This window comes from Stigmatopora nigra, chromosome 3, assembly GCF_051989575.1.
Source record: "Stigmatopora nigra isolate UIUO_SnigA chromosome 3, RoL_Snig_1.1, whole genome shotgun sequence".
Classification (NCBI taxonomy): Eukaryota; Metazoa; Chordata; class Actinopteri; order Syngnathiformes; family Syngnathidae; genus Stigmatopora; species Stigmatopora nigra.
The window spans coordinates 16,302,137-16,327,455 of record NC_135510.1 but is presented as its reverse complement, the minus strand read 5'-3'; the positions used below and the strand labels follow the sequence as shown (position 1 = coordinate 16,327,455).

Below are 25,319 nucleotides of genomic sequence, written 5' to 3'. Positions count from 1 at the left end.
TACTCAGCACTGTAGAAAAAAAAGTAGTTAAAATACACCCTTATTTTAGCTACCTTTTTGTAGTTTTAGTAATACTACTACCGTATTTTCACGACTATAAGGCGCACCCTCAATGAATGACATTTTTTCCATATATAAGGCGCACTGTATTATAAGGTGCACTATGTTATAAGGTGCACTGTCTATTTTGGAGAGAATTTAAGACTTTTAAGTGCGCCTTATAGTCGTGAAAATACGGTAAATGTTTTTCAATTGTCTTGTCCATGTTTAGTCTACCTAAACCACAATATTGAAAGGATTACTGTAATCCACATTGAATTAGTGTTCACATTAACAAGGTACAAAGTGACTAAAATGGATAGCAATAAGTCTTAATTAAATCCACCTTGGTGTAAAACTCGAGTTGGTGCTGGCTCTTATGAAGAAACTATCCATGAATCTGTTTGTCTTGTCTGTTATGGTCCTACCAGGATGTAGTTGCATCCATTTTTTACTACAATACACCCTTTAACCACAATGTCAGTTCCCATCATGCCTCAACACATCCGACAGGTGCCAGAATTTCCTCTATAAAACAAATCAGATTAGTACTTTTCATGTTTTGCTACACTATCCTCCAACAATAGTGTCTAACCGGCTTTTAAGAAGATGCGAGTCGAGTTTATTAGCGACAAGGAAGCCCAAATCAGACATTAATGCTATTAAAGCGCGAAAAGCTGTAATTCGTGAGTCACTTTTCCGCCCCGCCAGGATTAGAGGGAGGGACAACGTTGTCTTGTTGAGGAAGATGAGGAAAAGATGGAGGGTGACGGAGCGCCGACAAAGTGTGCGACACCTTACCGAGTGACAGCGAGAAAGAGAAATTCACTCTATCATGCTCGGATAATAAATACAAGCATACATACACTTTAGATACGGTACAAAATGTCTCATGCGAGGGATGCCAGGAAGCCCAGAAGCCAGTTTGTCATGACTGTGACGCCGTCACCCCCCCAACAACAACAGTCGGATTTATTAGTCTGCACTCAGTCAGGAAATCATGCGGAAAAGTTCCCTGCTTTTACAAATCATAGTAAATATTTTCGGACTGTAAATTTGAATATGAACTTGGGTAATTGTGTTTGGAGTTTTTGGTATGGTTAAAAAAATTGGGTGAAATTATTATGGGTGTTTTAATATAATATTAAAGATGATTTGTGGGGTAAATATGGTGGAATAAGGGATAAAATGTGTGGGTATAAGGCTGGGAAATGTGAGAATGGTGTGTTAAACTCATTTTTTGTAGGTTTTAATTCATTTGGTAGAATTAAATAAAGGATAATATTCTTTGTAATTAGTATCATTTTAAAGAAATTTGAGTTTAGCAAAAAACAAAGTAAAGCAAATGATTTGTAAGAAAAAAAAACAATAATAATGAAGGAATAGTGACGGTGGAATAGTGGTTGGCGTGTCGGCTTGACGGCTGGGGTCCTGGGTTCGAATCCAGGTTGGTCCACCTACGAAGTTTGTATGTTCTCCCCAAGTATGTGTGGGTTTTCTCTTGGTACTCCGGTGTCCGTTGGCCTAGTGGTTGGCATGTCGTCCTCAAAGCTCTGGGGTCTTGGGTTCGAATCCAAGTTGGTTCCCCTACGAAGTTTGCATGTTCTCCCCTAGTCTGTGTGGGTTTTCTCTTGGTAGACCGGATCTGGTGGCATAGTGAGTGGTTGGCGTGTCGGCTTCACAGCTCTTGGGTTCTGGGGTCGAATCCAGGTTGGTTCCTCTACGAAGTTTGCATGTTCTCCCCAAGCCTGTGTGGGTTTTCTCTCGGTACTCCAATTTCCTCCTACAACCTGATTGGACACTCTAAATTGCCCTTAACTAGTGAATAGTTGTTTGTCTCCAACTGGTCACTAATTTGTGCCAGGAGTCAGCTGGGATAGTCTCCAGCACCCTCCGCGACCCTAGCAATATTAATATTTCACCCCCTCAATTACACTAAGTGTTACTTTACTCTACGCCACCCACTAAAACATGTAATTATGATTCATATGTCAATTAACTCCCGTAGATCACTTGGCTAATAAAAATATCTTTGGAGTCATCAGTCATTTAGCCTACGACATTACAAATCAATACAAACATCTTAATTGTAATTTAATATTTTCCATCAATGTGTGCGCTGTTCTAATTACAACCCCGGCGTGAAAGGTTGGGAATAAAAAGTCTTTTTGTTATCCGCGTCTCTGCGTGATTAAACAGCCGAGCGAGGCGTGAAGCGGCCATTTTTTCAATTAGCATGTCATTGAGCACATTTAATTACACGCAATTACTGGCCTATTTGACCCAGCAGGTAAAAAAGGACCTCTTACCTGGGAAATAAGTATCATGTGCCATTACAGAGTGGAATGTTATTATAAAAAAAATGTACTCTCAGCCTGCCAGACTTGTGGTTGACCCCGTGTAGTACTCTTTGATGTGGTTAAGGTCTAACCTGTACTCTCAGTAGTTTGTGCAGTTCTACGGCACCCCGGCAATGGTTGGCTAGGCTTCTGTTTGAGGAATTTTAGAGCAACAGGTGTGGATTTTAGGACAAAGGAAGACTGTTGTTTCATGTAGGCACTTTTAAGATTGAAAATGAGTGTATTTTATGGATTATAAGATGCAGTTTTTGTTGTTTCCTAGTTTGGCTGAGCCTGCAATTTATGTTCAAATGCTTAATATAATGTTAAGATGATTTGTGGGGTAAATATACTTAAATAAGTGAATAAAAATGCGTAGGTACAAGGCTAGGAAATGAGAATGTCGTGTTAAAGTTATTTTTTGCAGGTTTTAATTCATTTGGTGGAATTAATAAATGAAAAATACTCTTTAGTTAGTAACATTTTAAAGAAATTTGAGTTTAGCAAAAAAACAAAGTGACACATATGATGTGGAAGGGAAAAAATGTAATGACGGGAAAGTGCTGTGGACTAGTGGATGGCATGTCTGACTTGCAGCTTGGTGTCCTGGGTTTGAATCCAGGTTGGTCCACCTATGTGAAGTTTGCATGTTCTCTCCAAGCATGCGTGGGGTTTCTGGGTGTGGACTTAAGGACAAAGGAAGTCTTTTCATGTATGCACTTTTAGATTGAAAATGAGTGTATTTTATGGACTATAAGATGCAGTTTTTTGTTCCCTAGTTTGTCTGAGCCGGCAAATTATACTCAAGTAAGAGTTATGTGTTTTATTTTGTATACTTCTACTGCCAACAACTTGTTATTTTAGGCTGTACTTATCCTAAGAAAAAACTGCTCACATTTAAATAGTGCGTATTTTTGTTGTTTACTATTATCTTGTTATTTTAATAGTGTCAAGTTTGGCAATTTGACATTGTTAAGCTAAAAAATAATGATGCAAACACTTATTCTGTTGAGGGGAAAATAAGCATACTTGTTTTTTCTGTTGTTCTTTTTTAAAATGCGTTCTAGAAGCACCCTTCGTTTTTTTCTCAAAATGTGTGTCTGTGTAGTATAGAAAAATTAATAGATGTGTGTATGTGCGAAGTCTCTAAATCAGAGCATCTGGTTTCCACTTGGTTTTTCTGGTGTGACCTATTCTCAGGTGCTGCTTATAGTCCGCAAAATACGGTAATAGGAAATATATATAATAATGAGCGCAATTATATAGAGTCCTGTCTAACAGTATTTATAAAAACAAACAAACATCAATACACATGGTACTGATATGTCCCGGTCTGTTGTTCCCTTTTAAATTTAACATTTTAAACTATTTAATTTATAATCTTTCCACTTGCTGTTTTGACAAAATTAAAAAAAGCCCCAAAAATCTAATTTACACTCCACTGCGACTTGTAATTATATATTTTTTTCCCTTTTCATTGTTTTTTGACTAGTGCGGCCTATACTCAGGTGCGACTTATACTCAGGTGCGACTTATATTTCACAAAATACAACCATACTTAGCATTTACAATAATGTACATATTTTTACACTAACACATTTTCTTTTCTCAATTTCTTCTAATCTTGAGCCAAATATTTTTCCAACTCCACCATAAACCGCGCATCCATTTCATATTATGCTACTTCAAGAAGTGCAGAAATGTCTAATGTTGTCCCATTAAAAAAAATGTAATGGAGCGAGCATATTGTCATCCCCTGCAGCATATTTTCAGGGGGTTATCAAAGTTATTAGTCGTTCTACCATGGCCTCTCGCCAAAATGTCACGGCATTTAAGCAGGAAAAGATTTAACGCTAAAGCCCAACATTTCAACCTGTAGGTGGCGCTAGAGGGCATAACAATGTGGTTAGGGTGGAGCATGAATGTTATTAAAAATATCTATTTACCGTATTTTCAAGACTATAAGGCGCACCGCATTATAAGGCGCACCCTCAATGAATGACATTTTTTCCATATATAGGGCGCACTGTATTATAAGGCGCACTGTCAATTTTGGAGAAAATTTAAGACTTAAGTGCGCCTTATAGTGGTGAAAATACGGTAATTGCTATTGACTTCCAGGTATGAAGCACTCACTACACAGTCACTTCTAGAGCCAGCCATTTTGGATTTTTTTTGTATAAAATATTGCAGTGGGGGAGGAGCTATATGATGAAAGATTTTGTAAACTAAGATGGCATCTGCATATTTAACAGTAATGTTTCAATTCAGGCGTTTGTGTTTTTTTAATATCCGACAGTGGTGGTTTTTCATTTTTCAGTTTTTTTTTCCATATATAAGGCTTTTAAGTGCGCCCTATAGTTGTGAAAATATGGTAATTGCTAATGACTTCCAGGTATGAAGCACTCACTACACAGTCACCTCTACAGCCAGCCATTGTTGATGTTTTGGATTCATTTATATAAAATCTTGCAGTGGGGGAGGAGCTATATGATGGAAAATGTTGTAAACTAAGATGGCATCTGCATATTTAACAGTATTATTTCAGTTCAGGCATTTGTTTTTTTTAATATCCGACTGTAGTGGTTTTTCATTTTTGGTTTTCAGTTTTTTCCATATATAAGGCGCACTGGATTATGAGGCGCAATGTCTATTTTGGAGAAAATTTAAGACTTTTAAGTGCGCCTTATGGACGTGAAAATACGGTAATTGCTATTGACTTTGGGGTATGAAGCACTCACTACTTTACAGTCACCTCTAGAGCCAGCCATTTTTGATGTTTTGGATTTTTTTATATAAAATCTTGCAGTGGGGGAGGAGCTATATGATGGAAGATGTTGTAAACCAAGATGGCATCTGCATATTTAACAGTATTGTTTCAGTTCAGGCGTTTGTGTTTTTTTAAAATCCGACAGTGGTGGTTTTTCGTTTTTGGTTTTCAGGTTTTTTTCCATATATAAGGCGCACTGGATTATGAGGCGCACTGTCTATTTTGGAGAAAATGTAAGACTTAAGTGCGCCTTATAGTCGTGAAAATACGGTAATGGTCGTTTCAAGTGTCTGGATTTGCTGATATGTGAACAGCTATTGAGTTGTTTTGCTCATGTTGAACATTTCAAGGCGTCACGTGATTAGTGCTTTTACACAGCGCGTACAAATGTGTTTATCTATTTCCCCGCCGGATTTCTGTGAAATAGCTTAAAGGTGGAAGAAGCGTGACCTTGAGAAGCTTCATTTGAATGAATGTCTCCTTACTGGCTTGATGTTTTGACCTTGCCATTCTTGAAGCACAAATAGATTCCGCCTGGAAAGTTTGATTCTCCATTTTGAGTTTTGAAGGCATGTTTTTTTCTTTTACTAGAGGAAGCTTTCGATGCGGGAGTGTCGGGGGATTCTCTGCGGAAGCTTTTCGCTGATTCAAGGTCGAAAGGAAGGAAGGAAGGAAGGAATGTGTAGCCTTAGTTCTATCAAATAAGTGTTCAAAGGGTGGGTAGTCACCTGGACATAAGTTATGATTGCTTATCAAAGGTGGAAAAAGGCAGTATGTTAACATTAGAGGAGTCTCAGTTTTAAAAAAACAACAAATTAAAATATTTATTGCTTCCAGGACCAGTTAAAAGGGAATACAACTTCAATTCTTGTCAAAGAGTTTAGTGATGTGAGGCCACAAAGCATTTATGAAACAACATTTTAAAATAATTAAGCAAATTTCTACAGCAAAATATACGCAAGCTAAATATTTAAATTCTCCTATTTTTGTCTTGTTTGTATTTTTTTCATTTTTGGAATTTTTAAACATTTTTAGGTCGTATATATATAATATTTATGATTTATTCTCATGTAATTTCAGATGTTTTTTATTTATTTTTAGAATTTAAACATTTTTACGTCATATATAATATATATATTTTTTATTTTCATGTTATTTCAGATCTTTTTGTTTATTTTTTACCATTTAAATAATTGTTTTGTTTATCCAAAATGGATCATTCGATTTTTTATTCATTTTATTATTATTATTTTTTTTGCCCAACGCAAAATGTTTGAGAAATACACAAAAATATTTAAGCATTTAAGAAAAAACATCATAATTTGTGGATAAAAAGATTAGGACTTTCTTTCTGAGGTTGCTATTACTAATACCATATTTTCTCGCGTATAAGCCATATTTGTAACTCAAAATGACTGAATCAAGGGTAAGGCTTGTAAGTAACATTTACTATTTATTAGTTATTTTCTGTTTTGCAGTTCGAAAACAACCATTACTGGATGAATGACTTTATTCCTTATATTATTGACCCTAATAATATGCTTTTGATTCATACAGTATCTAAAAAATCCCACATGCAATGATTTTTTCATAAGATTTTCCCTTCAAAGTAAAACATTTGTACTCCCTATTAAAACCATGAATATGGAAGTGAAAAATATAAATTACAGGGCGGCTTATACGAGAGAAAATTGTAAAATTCAATGATTTTCAAGGCAATTTTAAGGGTTTGGCTTATATGCGAGAGAAATACAATAGTAGTGATGTTTCAGCCATCACGATAAGCCCCAACAACACGACAAAGTGATGTTCTTTACAGCGGTTTTCATGTGCAGGCATTAAATCCATCGGTGCTTTGAGGTGTGGAAATAGAAGCTTGATATTTGATACGGGGAAAGGCCATCCAAGAGAGAGAGAGAGAAAAAGGGCACCTGCACATCCCTGCAGCATAAGCAAGTACTCCTGGTAAACATTCCATTCAATACAATCATTTTCAATAGAAAACATAATGTTAAATCCTTCGTTTTGGCTAATTATTATGAGCATATAGCTATAATTGCATAGAAATTCAGCATTTTCTCTTAGTTTTTATGGAAATACATTTTTTATCTAAATGTAGAGGTACATGTTTAGGATAGAAGTGGTGGTATCTTTAAGTTAAACCCCAAAATATAAAAGTGAGGTGATTCGAATGTATTGAAAACATGGAAAAATTAAAGTTTCGGTTCTCATTGAGGATATGAATTTATCATTGGATGCTACTGCGTGTACTAGCTGGATTAGCCGCCAGCGCTAGTTTAAAGCTGGGGGGCTTTGTTGCCATGGTTGCGGAACGTCGCCCACCTGTTCAGCAGCATCGTGATGGTGATGAGTGAGGCTTGCTGTTTCTACATGACCATTACATTAGGTACACTTGGCCTTAAAATAATGTAGTTTTTACATAAATAATATTAGTGCTATCTCTTAATACTATGTATATGGTGACTATAGTTCTATTAGTAGATATAAACTGAGTTTTAACTACTGTTAACTCAACTACTATTAATACTGATTTTTTAAAAAGCCATTTGCTAGAGGTAAAAAAATGACATGCTGAATTTAATGTCAGAAATTGTATAGAATTTCAATATTTTTTGTATAAATTTACACAAAATAAATCTAATGTGATGAATTGAGCTATTTTGCCTTTCAATTTCGATTTTCTGTTTAGAAAAGTGCAAATATTACGTAATTTTGTAACATTTTGCAACATTTTGCAACATTTTGCAACAATTTGCAACATTTTGCAACAATTTGCAACAATTTGCAACAATTTGCAACAATTTGCAACATTTTGCAACATTTTCAACATTTTGCAACAATTTGCAACATTTTGCAACATTTTACAACATTTTAAAGCCATTTTAAGGCAATTTTAAAGCCATTTAATAGCCATTTTGGGCATATTTCATTCCAAAACCTTTAATTTGCGTCCATTAACTTGATATTCAACACATTTTATCGTAAAATATGGATTATGAGCAACATAAATGACTAAACAAGCCTTTTTCTTTTATTTTTGATGGTTGTGGCCATGTTTTTCCACAAATCAGCCCGATTGTATGTCGTTTTATTTGATTTTTCTTTTTTCTTTAACCAGTATCTAAAATACAAAAATGCTATATTTTTGTAGACAATATACAATCCACATTTTTTTTTTATTATTCATTCTAAAAAATGTAAAAAAAAAATGTGCATAATAGGAATTGAATGTGATAAATTAAGCTATTTTTCTCAATTCCATTTCGATCTGTTTAGAAAACTGCAAATATTTCAATTTAGACTTGACATACTTTGATATTTTTGAAAAAAAAACCTTGTTTAGGGTTTATTTATTGTGTTTGAAGTCCACAAGGGAACATTTTAGCAATAAAAATCAAACACAACCCTTCAAGTTTTCCGATCTCACGGTTTTATCAACATGTTGTAAGATTATTTGTATTTGCCGTCTCTGTACGTTTGTTTGTTTGTTTCCCGCCCACTCCAAACTTTGGCAAAGTATTGATTTTGTATCCCGGCGCTCACTTTAATCCACATCAATGCCGCTTCCTCCACGCTCACTCGACGATGCTACGAAAGGTCACCGTTGCCGTTGTTTACAGACGAGCCGGGCGGAGGCTGGCGTGCATATCAAATAACTCGGACGTAGAACAGAAGGGACTTTTAGTCTTTTAAAAAAAAATGTCCCTTCCTTCCTTAGAGGCTTAAAAAATATACGGTCGGTGTGTTTAGGGGCTTTCGCTGATTGTACAAATCGATATTTGTTGTAGGAAAAAAACAGTCTTGTTTATTTTTCAAATCTTTTCTGTCTGTGCTTCGTTGAACAACTCAGTTGAAAATGCATGTTTTTGTGTTTTTCGTCTACGTATAGCCTCTTGTGGTTTACTGCATTTTTTGGTTTGAGTTGATTTGGAAAGGGGTGTTTAAGTGCTGTGGTGGCATTATGTAGACTTTGTGTGGATTTGGTTCAATGTTTTTATATGTGGAAGGTCGCATACCTATGGAATCTTTAGAATAATGACAAAGAGTCTGGGATTGGTCGATGAAGCTTGTGTTTTAGAGAAGTGATGGAAAAATTACAAATTATCAATAGGATTCAGAGAAATTGCAAATTCAGTCCATTCTTTGGCGATGGTTTTTGATATATTTTCTTGCATGGACACTATATTTCGCAAAAAAATGATGACTGAATCAAAGGTATGTCTTACATACGCACAAATTATCAGTAGGATTCAGAGAAATTGAAAATCCTGTCAATTTTTGGCAGTTTTTGATATTTTCTTGCATATACACTATTTTTCCACAAAAAAAATGATGACTGAATCAAGGGTATGGCTTATATGCGCATAAATTATCAATAGGATTCAGAGATATTGAAATTTCTGTCCATTTTTGGCGACAGTTTTTGATATTTTTTTGCATATATACTTTTTAGCCCCAAAAAAATGATGACTGAATCAAGGGTATGGCTTATATGCGCATAAATTATCAATAGGATGCAGAGAAATGGAAAATTTTGTCCATTTTTGGCGACGATTTTTGATATATTTTCTTGCATGTACACTTTTTCGCCCAAAAAAATGATGACTGAATCAAGGGTACGGCTTATATGCGCATAAATTATCAATAGGATTCAGCGAAATTGAAAATTTTGTCCATTTTTGGCGACAGTTTTTGATATTTTCTTGCATATACAATATTTTTCGCAAAAAAAATGCTGATTGAATCAAGGGCATGGCTTATATGCGCATAAATTATCAATAGGATTCAGAGAAATTGAAAATTCTGTCCATCTTTTGCCGACGTTTTTTGATATATTTTCTTGCATGTACACTATATTTCGCAAAAAAATGATGACTGAATCAAGGGTATGGCTTATATGCGCACAAATTATCAATAGGATTCAGAGAAATTGAAAATCCTGTCAATTTTTGGCGACAGTTTTTGATATTTTCTTGCATATACACTTTTTCGCCCAAAAAAATGATGACTGAATCAAGGGTATGGCTTATATGCGCACAAATTAGACTTGACATGGGAATCTTTACAATATCGCCAAACAAAAAGTCATCAATGAAGCTTGTGTTTCAGAGAAGTGATAGAAAATTTGCAAATTATCAATAGGATTTAGAGAAATTGCAAATTCTGTCCATCCGTTGAGATTTTGGATATATTTTCTCACATATACTTTGTACTTTTTGCTAAAAAATGATGACTGAATCAAGGGTACGGCTTATATGCGCACAAATTAGACTTGACATAGTCAAAACTGTAATACGACAAATACCATAAGACAATGTGGCTGTTACGGTCATTTATATCAAAATAGAGAAAAGAAAAACGGATAAAACAATAAACAATGTATTTCAACGTCCATGAATAAAATTCAAAGAAAAAAATAACCGTATCTTGCATAAAAAGTGGAAAAAACCCTCACTCAAGCCGCCATATTACCTAGGGATGACAAACTAGATCGCTATGAACACACTTCCTGGTTGTACTGCTCACATGACTTCCTTTTAGAATGCCTACATGCAGGCAATGACTTAAAGTCATGAATATGGAGGTGAAAATTATGAATCAGCGGCGGCTTATACGAGAGAAATTGTAAAATTCAATGATTTTCAAGGCAATTTTAAGGGAGCGGCTTATATGCGAGTAAATACAATAGTAGGAGTGTTTTAAGGGTGTGGCTTATACACGGAGGCGGGTAATATACGAGAAAAAATGGTAATTGACGGCATCTTTAAAATAGTTATGAGAAGCTTCGTAATTTGCAGGCATGGGATGTTGCTTTGAATGAAACAAACAGATATGAATGGAGGTCAACTGGCTGTGATTGTAATTTGCATTATGGACAAAACGGTGAGGAGTTTATCGTTGCTGAGCTCATGAATTATTGCCGAGGATTCCACTCTTAATGCACCCCCGAACCTCAAGGGACGCCATGCTTTTCCACGGTCTTTCAGGAGGTAAATAGTCCATTCATTCGTTCTGTGTCGATCTATGAACGGAACAAGCTGGGAAATAATTGGAGTGTACAATGTCACACTGCGTCTGTAGTTGGGAAAACTATTGAGTGACGATAAAATGTCACTTTTTGTCATCTTGGTCTGTAGATTTGGTCGTTTTTTTTGGATTTTACGAAGGTTTGGCTAGAAACATAGCAAAATTCAGGATTATGACCTCCAAATTGTTTATTAAATATACTATATCAGCTTAATTTTAGCAGGGTGTTCAATAGAGTGTGACGGTCTGAATTTAACAATATTTCAAAGCCATTTTGGGCATATTTTATTCCAAAAACTTTAATTTGCGTCCTTTAACTTGGTATGCAACATGTTTTATGGCAAAATATGGATTTTGAGCAACATAAATAATGACTAAACAAGCATTTATTTTTCATTTTTAATGATTGTGCCCATGTTTTTCAACAAATGAGCCTATTTTATTTGATTTTTTTTTTTAAACCAGTCTAAGTTGCAAAAAAATCAAAATATTTTTGTGGACCATGTACAATTTCACTAAATTTGACAAAAATCATGCCTATTCATTCCAATTCAATGTCGTTTTATTTGATTTTTGCTTTTTAACTAGTGTCTAAGTTGCAAAAAAATCAATATATTTTTGTGGAATATGTACAATTTCACTAAATCTGACAAAAAAAACATGCCTATTCATTCCAATTCAATGTCATTTTATTAGATTTTTCTTTTTTTAACCAGTCTCTAAGTTGCAAAAAAATTAAATATATTTTTGTGGACCATGTACAATTTCACTAAATTTGACAAAAATCTTGCCTATTCATTTCAAGGGAAAAAAAATACGAAAAAAAATGACTCGATGTGAATGGAAAGTGACCCAAAAAGGCCTAAAAATCAACATAATATGATTCAAAATGTACAGGAAAAGATGCAAAATAAACAAGAAGTAACCTTTAATTACTAGTACTTCTCCATAAAAGTAATTATTGACGTAGTTTGGGCAATATGCAATCAATAATTGGCGCATAGTGATAACAATTGCATACAAGTGCTTGTGTCTCAATAGTGTTTATGTTACCGCTTCCTTATAATTTCACAAGAACAGGAAAAGTGTGGCCGAGACTGGAAAGGAAATTTGGAAGTGCGGCACAACACTTTAAAATGTGACAGAACTCTTAATCACATAACTTCACGGTTGTGTCAACGCAGGTGTTCTTCGTTTGAAATCATGCATTTCTGCATCAGCATTTTAACTGGAGTGTGATGCCATGGTGTTAATTGCATTTGGATTGAATACATCTGCAAAGGGAGAGTAGGCGTTCACTTTAATTACATTACAATCACTTTGATGGTATTTGATTTCTCTTAGGGTGCATCTTGCATGCTTCATTGATCTGGAATCACAACATCAAGGCGGAGGCAATTACAACCAGACGATGAATTTCCATAATTCTACTGTAGTTAAAAAGTTCTCCAGTAATTTTACAACGTAATGATAATAACATTTACATCCAAGCTTGTAGTCCAGTGTTGCCTATTTGTATTTTTTTAATGGTCTCATTGGCTACATAAGTTACAACGTGGACATCTGGCATAGCGGGAAAAAAATCAAGGGTTCAATCCGGGGCTCTAGAATGTCATTGTGGGTTATTTTTAAGGGTATTTGGCTTTAAAAAAAAGCATGGTTGAAAACTTTTAAAAAATTCCCCCAAGTGTGTATATTAGCGCATTTTTTTTGTCTATTTCGTGTCCTGTGATTGGCTGGCAACTAAGTCTCCGAGTACCCCACCGACTGCCCTATTGCCGGTCAAATGTAATTGGATATTAAACAGTACTTAGATATTTAACTCTCTCTCTCTTAGATATTTAACTCTCTCTCTCTTAGATATTAAACTCTCTCTCTTAGATATTAAACTCTCTCTCTTAGATATTAAACTCTCTCTCTTAGATATTAAACTCTCTCTCTTAGATATTAAACTCTCTCTCTTAGATATTAAAGTCTCTCTTAGATATCAAACTCTCTCTCCTGAATATAATTTTGAAAGCTGGTTTCAGCAGTAAACTCTCTGTCACCATTTGACTGGTAACCAAAAGAGACCAGAAGACCAGCGACCAAACGTCCGGCGACCAAACGTCCGGCGACCAAACGTCCGGCGACCAAACGTCCGGCGACCAAACGTCCGGCGACCAAACGTCCGGCGACCAAACGTCCGGCGACCAAACGTCCGGCGACCAAACGTCCGGCGACCAAACGCCCGGCGACCAAACGCCCGGCGACCAAACGCCCGGCGACCAAACGCCCGGCGACCAAACGTCCGGCGACCAAACGTCCGGCGACCAAACGTCCGGCGACCAAACGTCCGGCGACCAAACGTCCGGCGACCAAACGTCCGGCGACCAAACGTCCGGCGACCAAACGTCCGGCGACCAAACGTCCGGCGACCAAACGTCCCGGCGACCAAACGTCCCGGCGACCAAACGTCCCGGCGACCAAACGTCCCGGCGACCAAACGTCCCGGCGACCAAACGTCCGGGCGACCAAACGTCCGGGCGACCAAACGTCCGGGCGACCAAACGTCCGGGCGACCAAACGTCCGGGCGACCAAACGTCCGGGCGACCAAACGTCCGGGCGACCAAACGTCCGGGCGACCAAACGTCCGGGCGACCAAACGTCCGGGCGACCAAACGTCCGGGGCGACCAAACGTCCGGGGCGACCAAACGTCCGGGCGACCAAACGTCCGGGCGACCAAACGTCCGGGCGACCAAACGTCCGGGCGACCAAACGTCCGGCGACCAAACGTCCGGCGACCAAACGTCCGAGCACCCCCTATTGTTAGCTGACAGGCTCCAGCACCCCCATGACTCTTGTGAGGATTCTCGAAATAGATGAACAATCTGGCCCGCTTTATTAGTACTTTGTGGATTATATATATCTTTCAACAAAAGCAGGTTTTTTGTAAAGATTGTATTTTTTATTGCGCCTTGGCTTCCATTGACGGAAAGATTCAGTGCATTTATATACAAACTGGCGCACAGATTTTCTATCCCATAGCAAAATAAACTCACTTTAACATAATTCTAACCCTGCCACGGAAATAACCCTGAATTTTCCTAACTCAAAAGGCTTGCTTGCTTATTCCAAGTCTTTGAATCTGGTCACCTTGGCCTAGTTTCTCCGCTGCAATGCACTTAGTCACTCATTAAATGTTCATCTTTAGCAGAGCACACCGTGTGGATTATTCAAGCATCTGCCCAAAAATGTTGATATGCTTGCTGCTCACTGCTTGGGTGGCAAAAGGAATCAATAGCGTCATGGCTGAGCACACTTACTATCTCTCTGTTGTTCTTGGCGTCCTATTGTATCTGTACAAATGATTGCTTTTATATTGTGTGGGTTCAATTACAAAAGATGGAACTTAACAAGCACAAAATAGAAAATAATGAAACACTTAATGAGAACGTAACTAAAATAACAAAGGAACATTTTCACATTTATAGGATGAGCACTCGTCTGGGATGTTTTAAATGGCTTTACCGTAATGTTTGGAATACACGAGGAGGCAAATTTTAGGGTAGGGTTGGGAACCTATGGCTCTGGAGCCACATGTGGCTCTTTTGATGAATGCATCTGGCTCTTTGCTAACCTGTGAGCTAAAATATGGAAACTGCTGATGACAAAACTGAGATATTACATCTAGAACTGCTTTAATCTTCATTTTTTTGCAGTAGACTTCTGGAATGCATCCTCTCATTGATTAGCAACAGCATAAGAATATTTTTAAAAATATTTTTTATATTTTTTCCACTTTAAAAGTAAATAAATAAAAGTAAAATAAATAATGATAAAAAAATGGAATTTGGTGCATATACAAGGCGCATTGACTTATTGGGCGCCAAGTCCATTTTAGAGAAAAAATTGATTTTTTAGTGTGCCCCTATAGGTCGGAAAATACTGTCGACAAGTACTTAAACGAGTCACTCAAGCGGTCAGGGTTGTAAAAAAAAAGTGGAATTTGGTGCATAAACAAGGCGCACCGACTTATTGGGCGCTAAGTCCATTTTAGAGAAAATTTTAGATTTTTAGTTGCGCCTTATAGGTGGGAAAATATGGAAACATAGCCATTTATTAGTTAGCCAATACATTAGCTAGTCACTGCATGACAAGCAAGCTAAGTGTAAATACTTCAAAATAGCTGTAATCAAAGTATTTTTCCTCAACTACCGTTTTTTTCACGACTATAAGGCGCACTTAAAAGTCTGAAATTTTCACCAAAATAGACAGGGCGCCTTATAATACAGTGTGCCTTATATATGGAAAAAAAGTTAAAATATGTCATTCATTGAGGGTGCGCCTTTAAATGTGGTGCGCCTTATAGTCGTGAAACTATGGTAATTCATTTTCTATTTTTACTGACTTAAAATTTTTGAGTATCAAAATTTTCACTTAAAAAAGATCTTTGTCATCAATTTTGTCATTTTGGGATCATATCTAATATTTTTTTTAAATCAATCATGTCAATCTGATGTTTCGGAATACTGTTTCACCTTATATGCCTTTTTGATCATATTAAACCATCCAAAGTATGACTAGCCCATTTTTAATAGGTCAAAAATAGTCAGTTTTGGCCTTTGATCAGAGTGATGACTGTTGAAATGAACGCCACCGATCTCGACAAATCAACGCCTCTTTGAACACGATCCCGTGCCAGGCTCGTCCTATTCCCCAGCATGTCGTCATTAATTAATAAAGCATGCCTGGAAGTGGCTTTCATCTCATTTATTAGCCTGGCGCCAAGGCTTCCATCCAAGCCGAGACTGGAATGGAAATGATCCCCTTTCGTGACGGGCTGCGTCATGGCGGGCCAATCGGCTTGCGACAAATGTTGACTTTGCTTTTCTCAGGAGGCTGACTTGCAAAAAAATAAAAATTGTGTGGCCATATTTAACGTTCTGGAAAATAATCATGTTCTCAATTTCCGTTTATTCTCATGAGGGTTGCAGGGGGTGCTGGATCCTATCCCCACAGACTTCGAGGACACCCTGAATCAGAGTCCAGCCAATCACAGGGTACAAGGAGACAACCAATCATAGCTAAGGGCAAATTAACTAGCTTACTCTGCATTTTTGGGCTATGGGAGGAAACTGGAGTACCCACAGAAAGCCCACACAAGCCCAGGGAAAACATGCAAACTCCGTACGGCAGGGAATCAAACCCTCAGCCCTAAAACTGCGAGGCAGACGTGCTAACCACATGTTCACTAGTCCGTTGGTAGAAAATATTAAAAAAAAATCTAGATTTTTTTTTCTTATATACAGCGGGGAATCAAACCCTCAACCCTAAAACTGCGAGGCAGACATGACAACCACACGGTCACTAGACTGCCGGTAGAAAATATAAAAATCCAGATTATTTTTTTCTTATTAACTAACTGACATGAACACTCCTATTTAGCAAGTTGTACTTATATTTTAATATAAATGTTGATATTGTAAACAAATAAAAAACAATAACATTAATATTAACTTAACTAAAAAAATCAAATCTATAGACTCCATCCTAGGAAGTATTAATAGTCTATTAATAGAAGATATGAATATTTAACTCACCCTCAGTGCTAACAGAGACATTATTACTCTTTAAAAAGAAAAAAAGGCTATGAACATTTTTAACTCCTCAAATGACTTTTTTGTCGTTATCTCTGACTTCTTCATCGCCTTGATTAGTCTTTGAAGATTAGAGGAACAAAAACCAAAATAGCACTTAGCATATCACAGATTAAGTTCATCCTTGCTCAGACGACGACAAGTACAAGTACAACAGGCACAAGTTTAGACTGCAGAGACTTCTAACGACGTGTGGGGCTCCACCACAGTTTAACATTCCAAGCTCAAACACAACAGAAGCTTAGCTTGGTTGTCTATACGTTTTGTTGCCATAAATGCGGCATGGATTCCCACTGGAACTGAAAATATATCATATTTATATACCGTATTTTCACGACTATAAGGCGCACCCTCAATGAATGATATTTTTTCCTTATATAAGGCGCACTGTCTATTTTGGAGAAAATTTAAGACTCAAGTGCGCCTTATAGTCGTGAAAATACGGTTTTTGCTATTGACTTCCAGGTATGAAGCACTCACTACTTTACAGTCACCTCTAGAGCCAGCCATTGTTGATGTTTTTGATTTTTTTTTTGGTATAAAATCTTCCAGTGGGGGAGGAGCTATATGATGGAAGATTTTTTTTAACTAAGATGGCATCTGCATATTTAACAGTATTGTTTCAGTTCAGGCGTTTGTGTTTTTTTAATATCCGACAATGGTGTTTTTTCGGTTTTCTGCTTTTTTCATATATAAGGCGCACTGTCTATTTTGGAGAAATATCCAGGTCAAATCCAGGTTAGTCCATTTGTGTGGAGTTTGCATGTTCTCCCTGGGCCTGTGTGTTTTTTTTTCGGGTACTCTAGTTTCCTCCCATAGCCCAAAAAATGCAGGGTAGGTTAGTTAAATTTCCCCTAACTATGATTGTTTCCTCCGGTAGCTAAAAAACATGCAGGGTAGGGTAGTTAAACTTTAAATTGCACCTAGGTATGATTGGTTGTCTCTTTGTGGCTTGTGATTGGCTCCAGCACCCCCCATGACCATAGTGCGGTTCAGAAAATGAGATGAGATACTGTATCGGATTTAGTCATCAATGTCATTAAATTAAGAGTGATTTGAATGTTATTGGGGAAGAGGCGGGGCCAAAAAGAACATATCAGACAAGATGCAATTTGCTAATCCGGACACTATTAATTTGCTCGGTTTTTAATCCTCCCACTCTGGTTTATCAATAATTCATATGACTCACATGATTCATTTATGCTCTGACTATATTTTTGAGGAATTGGATATCAGTGGGATGCCTTTACTGGGTAAAAAAGCTATCAAGTTACATTTTCTTTTATTTTTTTGAAGTTGTTCCATAGAAATAATTAGCCCAAAAATGAATTTTTGCTCTTAAATCTCTTTTATTGTCGTTAATGTTGTTCAAATTAGGAAAAAAATGACGTATCAGATTGGCAGATCCACAAAAAAACTTGTTCGGACTCTACTTTCATTCAAAAATACACGATCAGGACATCCTTAGTTATGATTTCTAGCATATTTTATCTCATAAATCTCTTTTTATTGGCGCTAATGTTGGGTATCATAGTTCAAATTCGGAAAAAAATGACGTATCAGATTGACAGATCCACAAAAAAACTTGCTTGGACTCTACTTTCATTCAAAAGTAGATAATAAGGACACCCTTAGTTATGACTTCTAGCATATTTTATCCCATAAATCTCTTTTTTTGGCGCTAATGTTGGGTATCATAGTTCAAAATAGGAAAAAAAATGACATCAGATTGACAGACGCACAAAAAAACTTGCTCGGACTCTAATTTCATTCAAAAAATACACAATCAGGATATCCTTAGCATGTTATAACTGTGTTTTCTTGTTGCCGTGCAATCTAAGGCAGATTAGCAACCCCTATTTTATTTATATGAATATTTATTTTGTCACCAATATGGATATGTTTTCTTCACCGACACCATTCGATGAGAAAAAAAACGTTGCATATTTAACATCGGAAATATGTCACAAACCGCCATTGGACACTCATTGAATATTTAAAGTATTTTTATTAAGGACAGTCATGTTCTTTACACGTCACGGAAACCATGCATTTGATGTCACGCATGAGTAATCATGCTCATATGCATATTCATAGCAGGAAGACTGCCAATGTGTACTCTTGACAGTCCAGCTGGAATAACATTTGCCTACTTTAAGGTGTTTTTTGTGGGGTTTTAGATTTGTTTTTCAGGGGGTGTGGTAAACAGCTCTGATTCGTCCCAGTTTGTGGATTATTGCTCACAAATTAAATAGAATAAGAGGTTTTTACGCCATTTTAGAGAAATTGATGGCAGTTGGAGCAGAGAGGAGATGCTCGTTTTCAATTTAAGCAGGAAAAATAGAGCTAAAGTCTTTTTTTGGGAGGATTTTTTTTTACAGTACAATGGCACTAAAGTACACAGTGGCATGTAGAAAAAAATAAACTGCATGCTAATTATTGCAGCGTAATCGTGTTATGGAGCCATTGATGGTGGATCCTAAAACAGAAAAATATTTGTTTTGTAATATTTAATACAAAAAAAATGGAGCCTGCTAAAACCGCAAATAGAAGATTAAAACAAAAACGACAGGTACTGCAATTTCTACATGGGTAATAAAGTACAACCAAATGGGTTTAGTTAGTAGTTGTTTGAGGACTGTAACACAAATTATAGAATTTACATATAAAGTACACCTACTTACAAAATGTTCAAGTTATGAAAATAATTCTAGAACTAATTAATTTCATAAGTAGAGGTATGACTGTAATGTGTACCTGTCATTTTAAAGATGTCTACCTGCTTTATTTACTTTAAAACATTAACAAATCATTTACTTTTAATTTCCTCACATCTTTCATACAAAATTGGGACAATTTTACCCATTTTAAAGGGTTTAGTTGGTAGTTGTGTGAGCACCGTGGAACAAATTAGAGAATTTACAAATAAAGTACACCTCTACTTACGAAATTTTCAAGTTATGACAATAATTCTGCAACCAATTATTTCTGTAAGGGTATCACTATAATGTGTACCTGTTTTATTTATTTTAATATATTAATAAATCATTTAATTATAATTTCCTCATCTTTCATACAAAATTGGGACACTTTAACCAATTTTAAAGGGTTTAGTTGGTAGTTGTGTGAGGATTGTTGTACGAATTAGAGAATTTACATATAAAAGACACCTCCACTTACAAAATTCTCAAGTTATGAAATTAATTCTAGCACCAATGAATTTTCTATAATGTGTACCTGTCATTTTTTTTATGTTAAAAGTAGAATTCTGCTAATTCTGCCATTTTTTTTGTGTCTGTGTACTCCAGAATCATGCCAGGAATGAAGTGGAAGATAATGCTGGGCCTCCCATGGGGAAGATTGAGGCTTCGCAGTTTATATTGGTTCCTTTTGGTGTTAACTACCACCATTGTTGTTCTTCTAATCCACCGTTTTGACAAGTCGGACGTGGCCAACGACAAAAAGCAAGGTCAGTGATCCCATCCCCATTCATCTCTTACAAATTGGCTCATTGGCTGCGAATGACGGCGTTAGAGGTCCGATTTATTTATATGGAAAGGTCGGTCTGGCTGCAAAAGGTCATGTTTCAAAGGAATTGACGATTGTGTATTTTTTAACGTAGGGATTATTTTTCATATTTGTCATACAATACTGTACTTGTCCTACAATACAAATTGAGTTGTTTTTTTTCTAAGGTTACAACCAGGTCTTTGAGTTGAGCGTTGCCATGGCAATAGAGGAAGTTCATAGATACCGTATTTTCACGACTGTAAGGCGCACTTAAAAGTCTTACATTTTCTCCAAAATAGACAGTGCGCCTTAAAATCCAGTGCGCCTTATATATGGAAAAAACTGAAAACCAAAAACGATAAACCACCACTGTCGGATATTAGAAAAAATACAAACGCCAGAACTGAAACAATGCTGTTAAATATGCAGACGCCATCTTAGTTTACAACATCTTCCATCATATAGCTCCTCCCCCACTGCAAGATTTTATACCAAAAAATCCAAAACATCAACAATGGCTGGCTCTAGATGTGACTGTAAAGTAGTGAGTGAGTGCTTCATACCTGGAAGTCAATAGCAATTACCATATTTTCACCACTATAAGGCGCATTTAAAAGTCTTAAATTTTCTCCAAAATAGACAGTGTGCCTTATAAAACAGTGCGCCTTATATATGGAAAAAATGTCATTCATTGAGGGTGCGCCTTATAATGCAGTGCACCTTATAGTCGTGAAAATACGGTAGTCAAATCTTTGTGCTTACAAAGGGATGCCAGGTGCTACTAGTATTGCCATTTTGAGGGGAAAATCTTGTGACTTTGAACCAAAAACTTGAAATACGGATCCTGTAATTAGAGAAAAAACGTATATTCATATATAACAAGAATAAGCTTGATTTACTGACTAAATTGGGCGTTATGGCTGCGGTTTTTATTTCTACATGGATTTTCTTTAGCGTCAGCTGTTTTTCTTCTTCGGTCGCAAGTGTCCCGTGAAGGTAAACATCATATTACATGTTTTGATTCGGTTAACTGCTGGCTGACGACCCAGTGAAGGGTGATTTGTGCTGAAGGTGCGGGACACTGTGCCCATAATTCTAACCTGTGCTCATCAATTGTCCAAGGACTTGTCTCGGGAACATGGGGTGGCAATCTTGTCTTTGTCACGGTCCACATTGTAGACCTTGTCTCTTTCGGGTGGACATTTGGTGTACGTTTAATTGATTGGTCAAAACTTTTTTGTAGTCAAATGGATAAAATACCACTTTGATTGTTGATTAGAAATCTTGTTGGAAGTATTTCTTTAAAAAAAAGCAGGATTTGTATTTTTTTGGGGTATAAAAAGTATTTTATTTAGTTTTTTTGTATGCTGTATTACATTTCTTATTTAAAAAAATATTTTTTTTATTTAGTTTTGTTACTGGAAGAAAACTGTTTTTTCCCTTTTTTATGGTATTCTTTGTACCTAAATTTGACAAAAGTAATAAGTTCAGCTGGTTAATTTTTCTAGATTAAACCTAGATTTTCCATCTTGTGACCTGCGACTATCTGGCAACTAAATCAGGTTGTCTTGCCCATTGCCCACAGTTTTCTGAGGTAGGCTCCAGCACCCCCACAACCTTAGGATAACAGTATGGAAAATGAGTTTTAAAAAAATTGTAATCTCACGTTTTCAGTGCTAATTTTTTTCTGAAACTGTATTTTAATGTCATTTTTAGCAAGAAATGTGAAATTGAGGCACATAGTTACAGGCCATATTTGACATATTATATTATATTAATCGTTAAAAGAAAAAATGTACATATTTGCGGCTCCATTGAGACTCTGATTTGAACATACTGCTGCCTTGGAGTTTGTTTTTTTTAAGTTGTCTATTAACAACAACAGCCATCATAATAGCGCAATGGCAAGTTAGATACTACATCATTTATTTTTATTTGCCTGGTGGTTGCCAAATCTTTTAAAGGGACTTTGCAGTCTGCGACATAAGAAAGGGGTGCACAACAAAGTTGATCTATCGAACAGCAGGCGCTCCGCGTTTTTATTGATGGACCTCCAAACGTGCATTCAGTCGCAGCACTCTGATGAAATTGCTTTTATTGGATTTCATACAAGAAAAAATAATGCCGTCCTTTTTAAAAAGCGAGTGTTTTTTTTTCAGTGGTGTGAATGTCTCGATGGCGATGAAATAGTCCGTTGAAGAAACTATTTTCACATGCAGAGTGTCAACAAAAAGGATTGCAATGTTTATTCCACAACACAATTCAAAGCTTCTGGATCGTTTTCAGAGGTTGTTTGGCAATTAAGAACCGCAGGACAAAATTTGTAGTGGCGTATTTGACATTACCGGTTTTGTTCTTTGTTAGTTATTGTCTGGATTTGTTTTATTCTTAGGAGCGATGGAAAATTTATTCTGAAATTCAGTCAAGTATATTTTGGTTGTTATTGTTGAGCACAAAGAGAAGCTTTCAATGCTTAAGTTTTCCAAAATTTGACTTTTTTTTGGTTGATTAAGCAAAAATATACGTCGTGGAAGAGAATATAAAGTCGCTAATTTTGGGTTTAGAGTGATTAGCATTTGTGCTTTGCAGTTTTGAGATCCAGATCTAATTTTTGGTTGATTCTAACTTTCCTTTGTGGAGTTTGCATTGTGTAGTTTGGTTCTAAAAACATGGTTGAACACTCGGAATTGTGTCTTGGAATTTTCCTGATTGGTTGTTTGTCTCATTGTGTCTTGTGATTGGCTGGCAACTAAGCGTAGGGGTACTCCGACGACTGTACATTGTTAGCTGGCATAGGCTTCAGTGTTGGGTTAAGAATGAATAATAATGTTCATGTTCTGAAGAACTGTTCATTTAAATGTATTTTTTTTACAATTCACATCGAGGTGATGGAACTACCTGTACATTTTTGTAATACTTAAATATGAGGGAGAACTTTACATCGACTGTGCGGGAAATTAGTGAATCCGAAATGTAGTACTTGGGGTCTTAGAAAAACGTGTTATAAAACTTGAAATGGCTTTAAGACACATAATCCATCCTTGTTTGTGTAGTAAAATAATGTAAACAATTGGCCATATCCCGAATATGTCATTTACACACAAAGCTATTTCTTCTAAATCACATGTGTCAAAGTGGTGGCTCGGGGGGCCAAATCTGGCCTGCCGCATCATTTTATGTGGCCCGGGAAAGTCAATGATGCGTGCCGGTTTTCTGTTTTAGGATGAAATTAAAATGAAGAGTATAGATGTATATTAAATTTGCTGATTTTCCCCTTTTAAATCAAAAATTGTCATTTTTTAATCTTTTTTTCTGTTTTTAGTTCAAAAATCATTTAGTTAAATCTAAATATATATATAAAAAAAGCTAAAATAAACATTGTTTTATATCTATAAAAACTGAATTTTCAGGTATTTTAATCCAGTTCTTTTAATCCATTTATTAAAAAAAAATCTAAATATTATATCTAAAATAGTCCGGCCCACATCAAATCTAGTTGACGTTAAAGCAGTCCACGAACCAACCCAAATCTGACACCCCTAGAGTTCTAGATCACACACATTAAACAGATGTCTTGTAATGCTTACTGGACCACATTATTCTATCAATATAATTCATTCTTGGCAAATTTTCTGTAAGCCAAACGCCGTCTGATTGTTTTCATCGTTACTTCTATCTCTTATTGATCTATTTGCCGTCAGCAAAGAAAATTCTGATGAAGTAGCATGGCAGGACATCGAACGGCACTGGCTCGTGTGTTGACAGCGCGCTAACTCATTATGAATAACCTGAGCGGTCTTTTACTCTCCAACTCTGGACAAGAGCCTCTCATTCCAAGTGGAATATCCACATGACTACCGTATTTTCACGACTATAAGGCGCACTTAAAAGTCTTAAATTTTTCTCCAAAATAGACAGGGCGCCTTATAATCCAGTGCGCCTTATATATGGAAAAAAATAAAATGTGCCATTCATTGAGGGTGCGCCTTATAATGTGATGCACCTTATAATGTGGTGCGCCTTATATATGGAAAATACGGTATTTAGCTTCTACAGTCAAGTTTGAAATAGAATAAGGCTGGAAAACAACAAAATTTGGACCGGCACTGATAAATGCAAAAAAAATATATTCAATAAACAATAGTACTTCAACCAATAGTGGCCTTCACGCAGAATAAAAACAAAAAATCCTAAAAAATAAAAATTGTACTGTATTTTCATGACTATAAGGCGCACTTAAGTCTTAGATTTTTCTCCAAAATAGACAGTGCACTTTATAATACAGTGTGCTTAATATATTATTTTTTAAAAAAAAATGTCATTCACTGAAGGTGCGCCTTATAATGTGGTGCGCCTTATAGTCGTGAAAACTGTCATTTATGAATTTAGACTCAAGATAGCGTCCTAATTTAAGTTTTGATTTTTTTTACAGATATTGCCCATATTTTGTGACCAAAAACCTTTTTTTACCTTATTTTGTTTCACCAAATCATTAAAAATATGTTAAATTGTAGCCCATAAAGTTATTATAATATGAAACGGAACCTATCATGCAAGAGCTCCGCCTCTTTTGGCGCCTTATAATCCAGTGCGCCTTATATATGGAAAAAATTAAAATGTGCCATTCATTGAGGGTGCGCCTTATAATCCAGTGCGCCTTATATATGGAAAAAATGTCATTCATTGAGGGTGCGCCTTATAATGCAGTGCGCCTTATAGTCGTGAAAATACGGTAATCTACATGTTATTTTAACATGCAGAAAAAAAACTAAAAGAAACTAAACCTCTGTCATCGCTATCGTGCAATCCGCTACTGCCTTGGCCGTCAAGATAAAGGTTTGCAGTTCAACAGAGTATAATCGCCCCCACACAAAAAAATGCTACTGAGCCAATTTTGGCTTGTGACTCATCGTAGTTTTAGATGCAACTTTAAGTTGTTGGACAATGCTGGAAAGTGTGTTGTCAGCTTTCT

At 36.3% G+C, this 25,319-nt stretch overlaps 1 protein-coding gene across 2 annotated transcripts in view; it reads left to right on the top strand.

The window, feature by feature from the left end:
• chst8 (carbohydrate (N-acetylgalactosamine 4-0) sulfotransferase 8) overlaps positions 1 to 25,319 on the top strand; it is a 166,210-nt gene that overhangs the window by 26,452 nt on the left and 114,439 nt on the right. For both annotated transcript variants that reach the window (XM_077713403.1, XM_077713402.1), the window contains exon 2: positions 20,146 to 20,306. In XM_077713403.1, coding sequence (XP_077569529.1) covers positions 20,150 to 20,306 — 157 coding nt within the window. In that variant the 5' untranslated portion in view covers positions 20,146 to 20,149. The remainder of the gene's footprint in view (positions 1 to 20,145; positions 20,307 to 25,319) is intronic.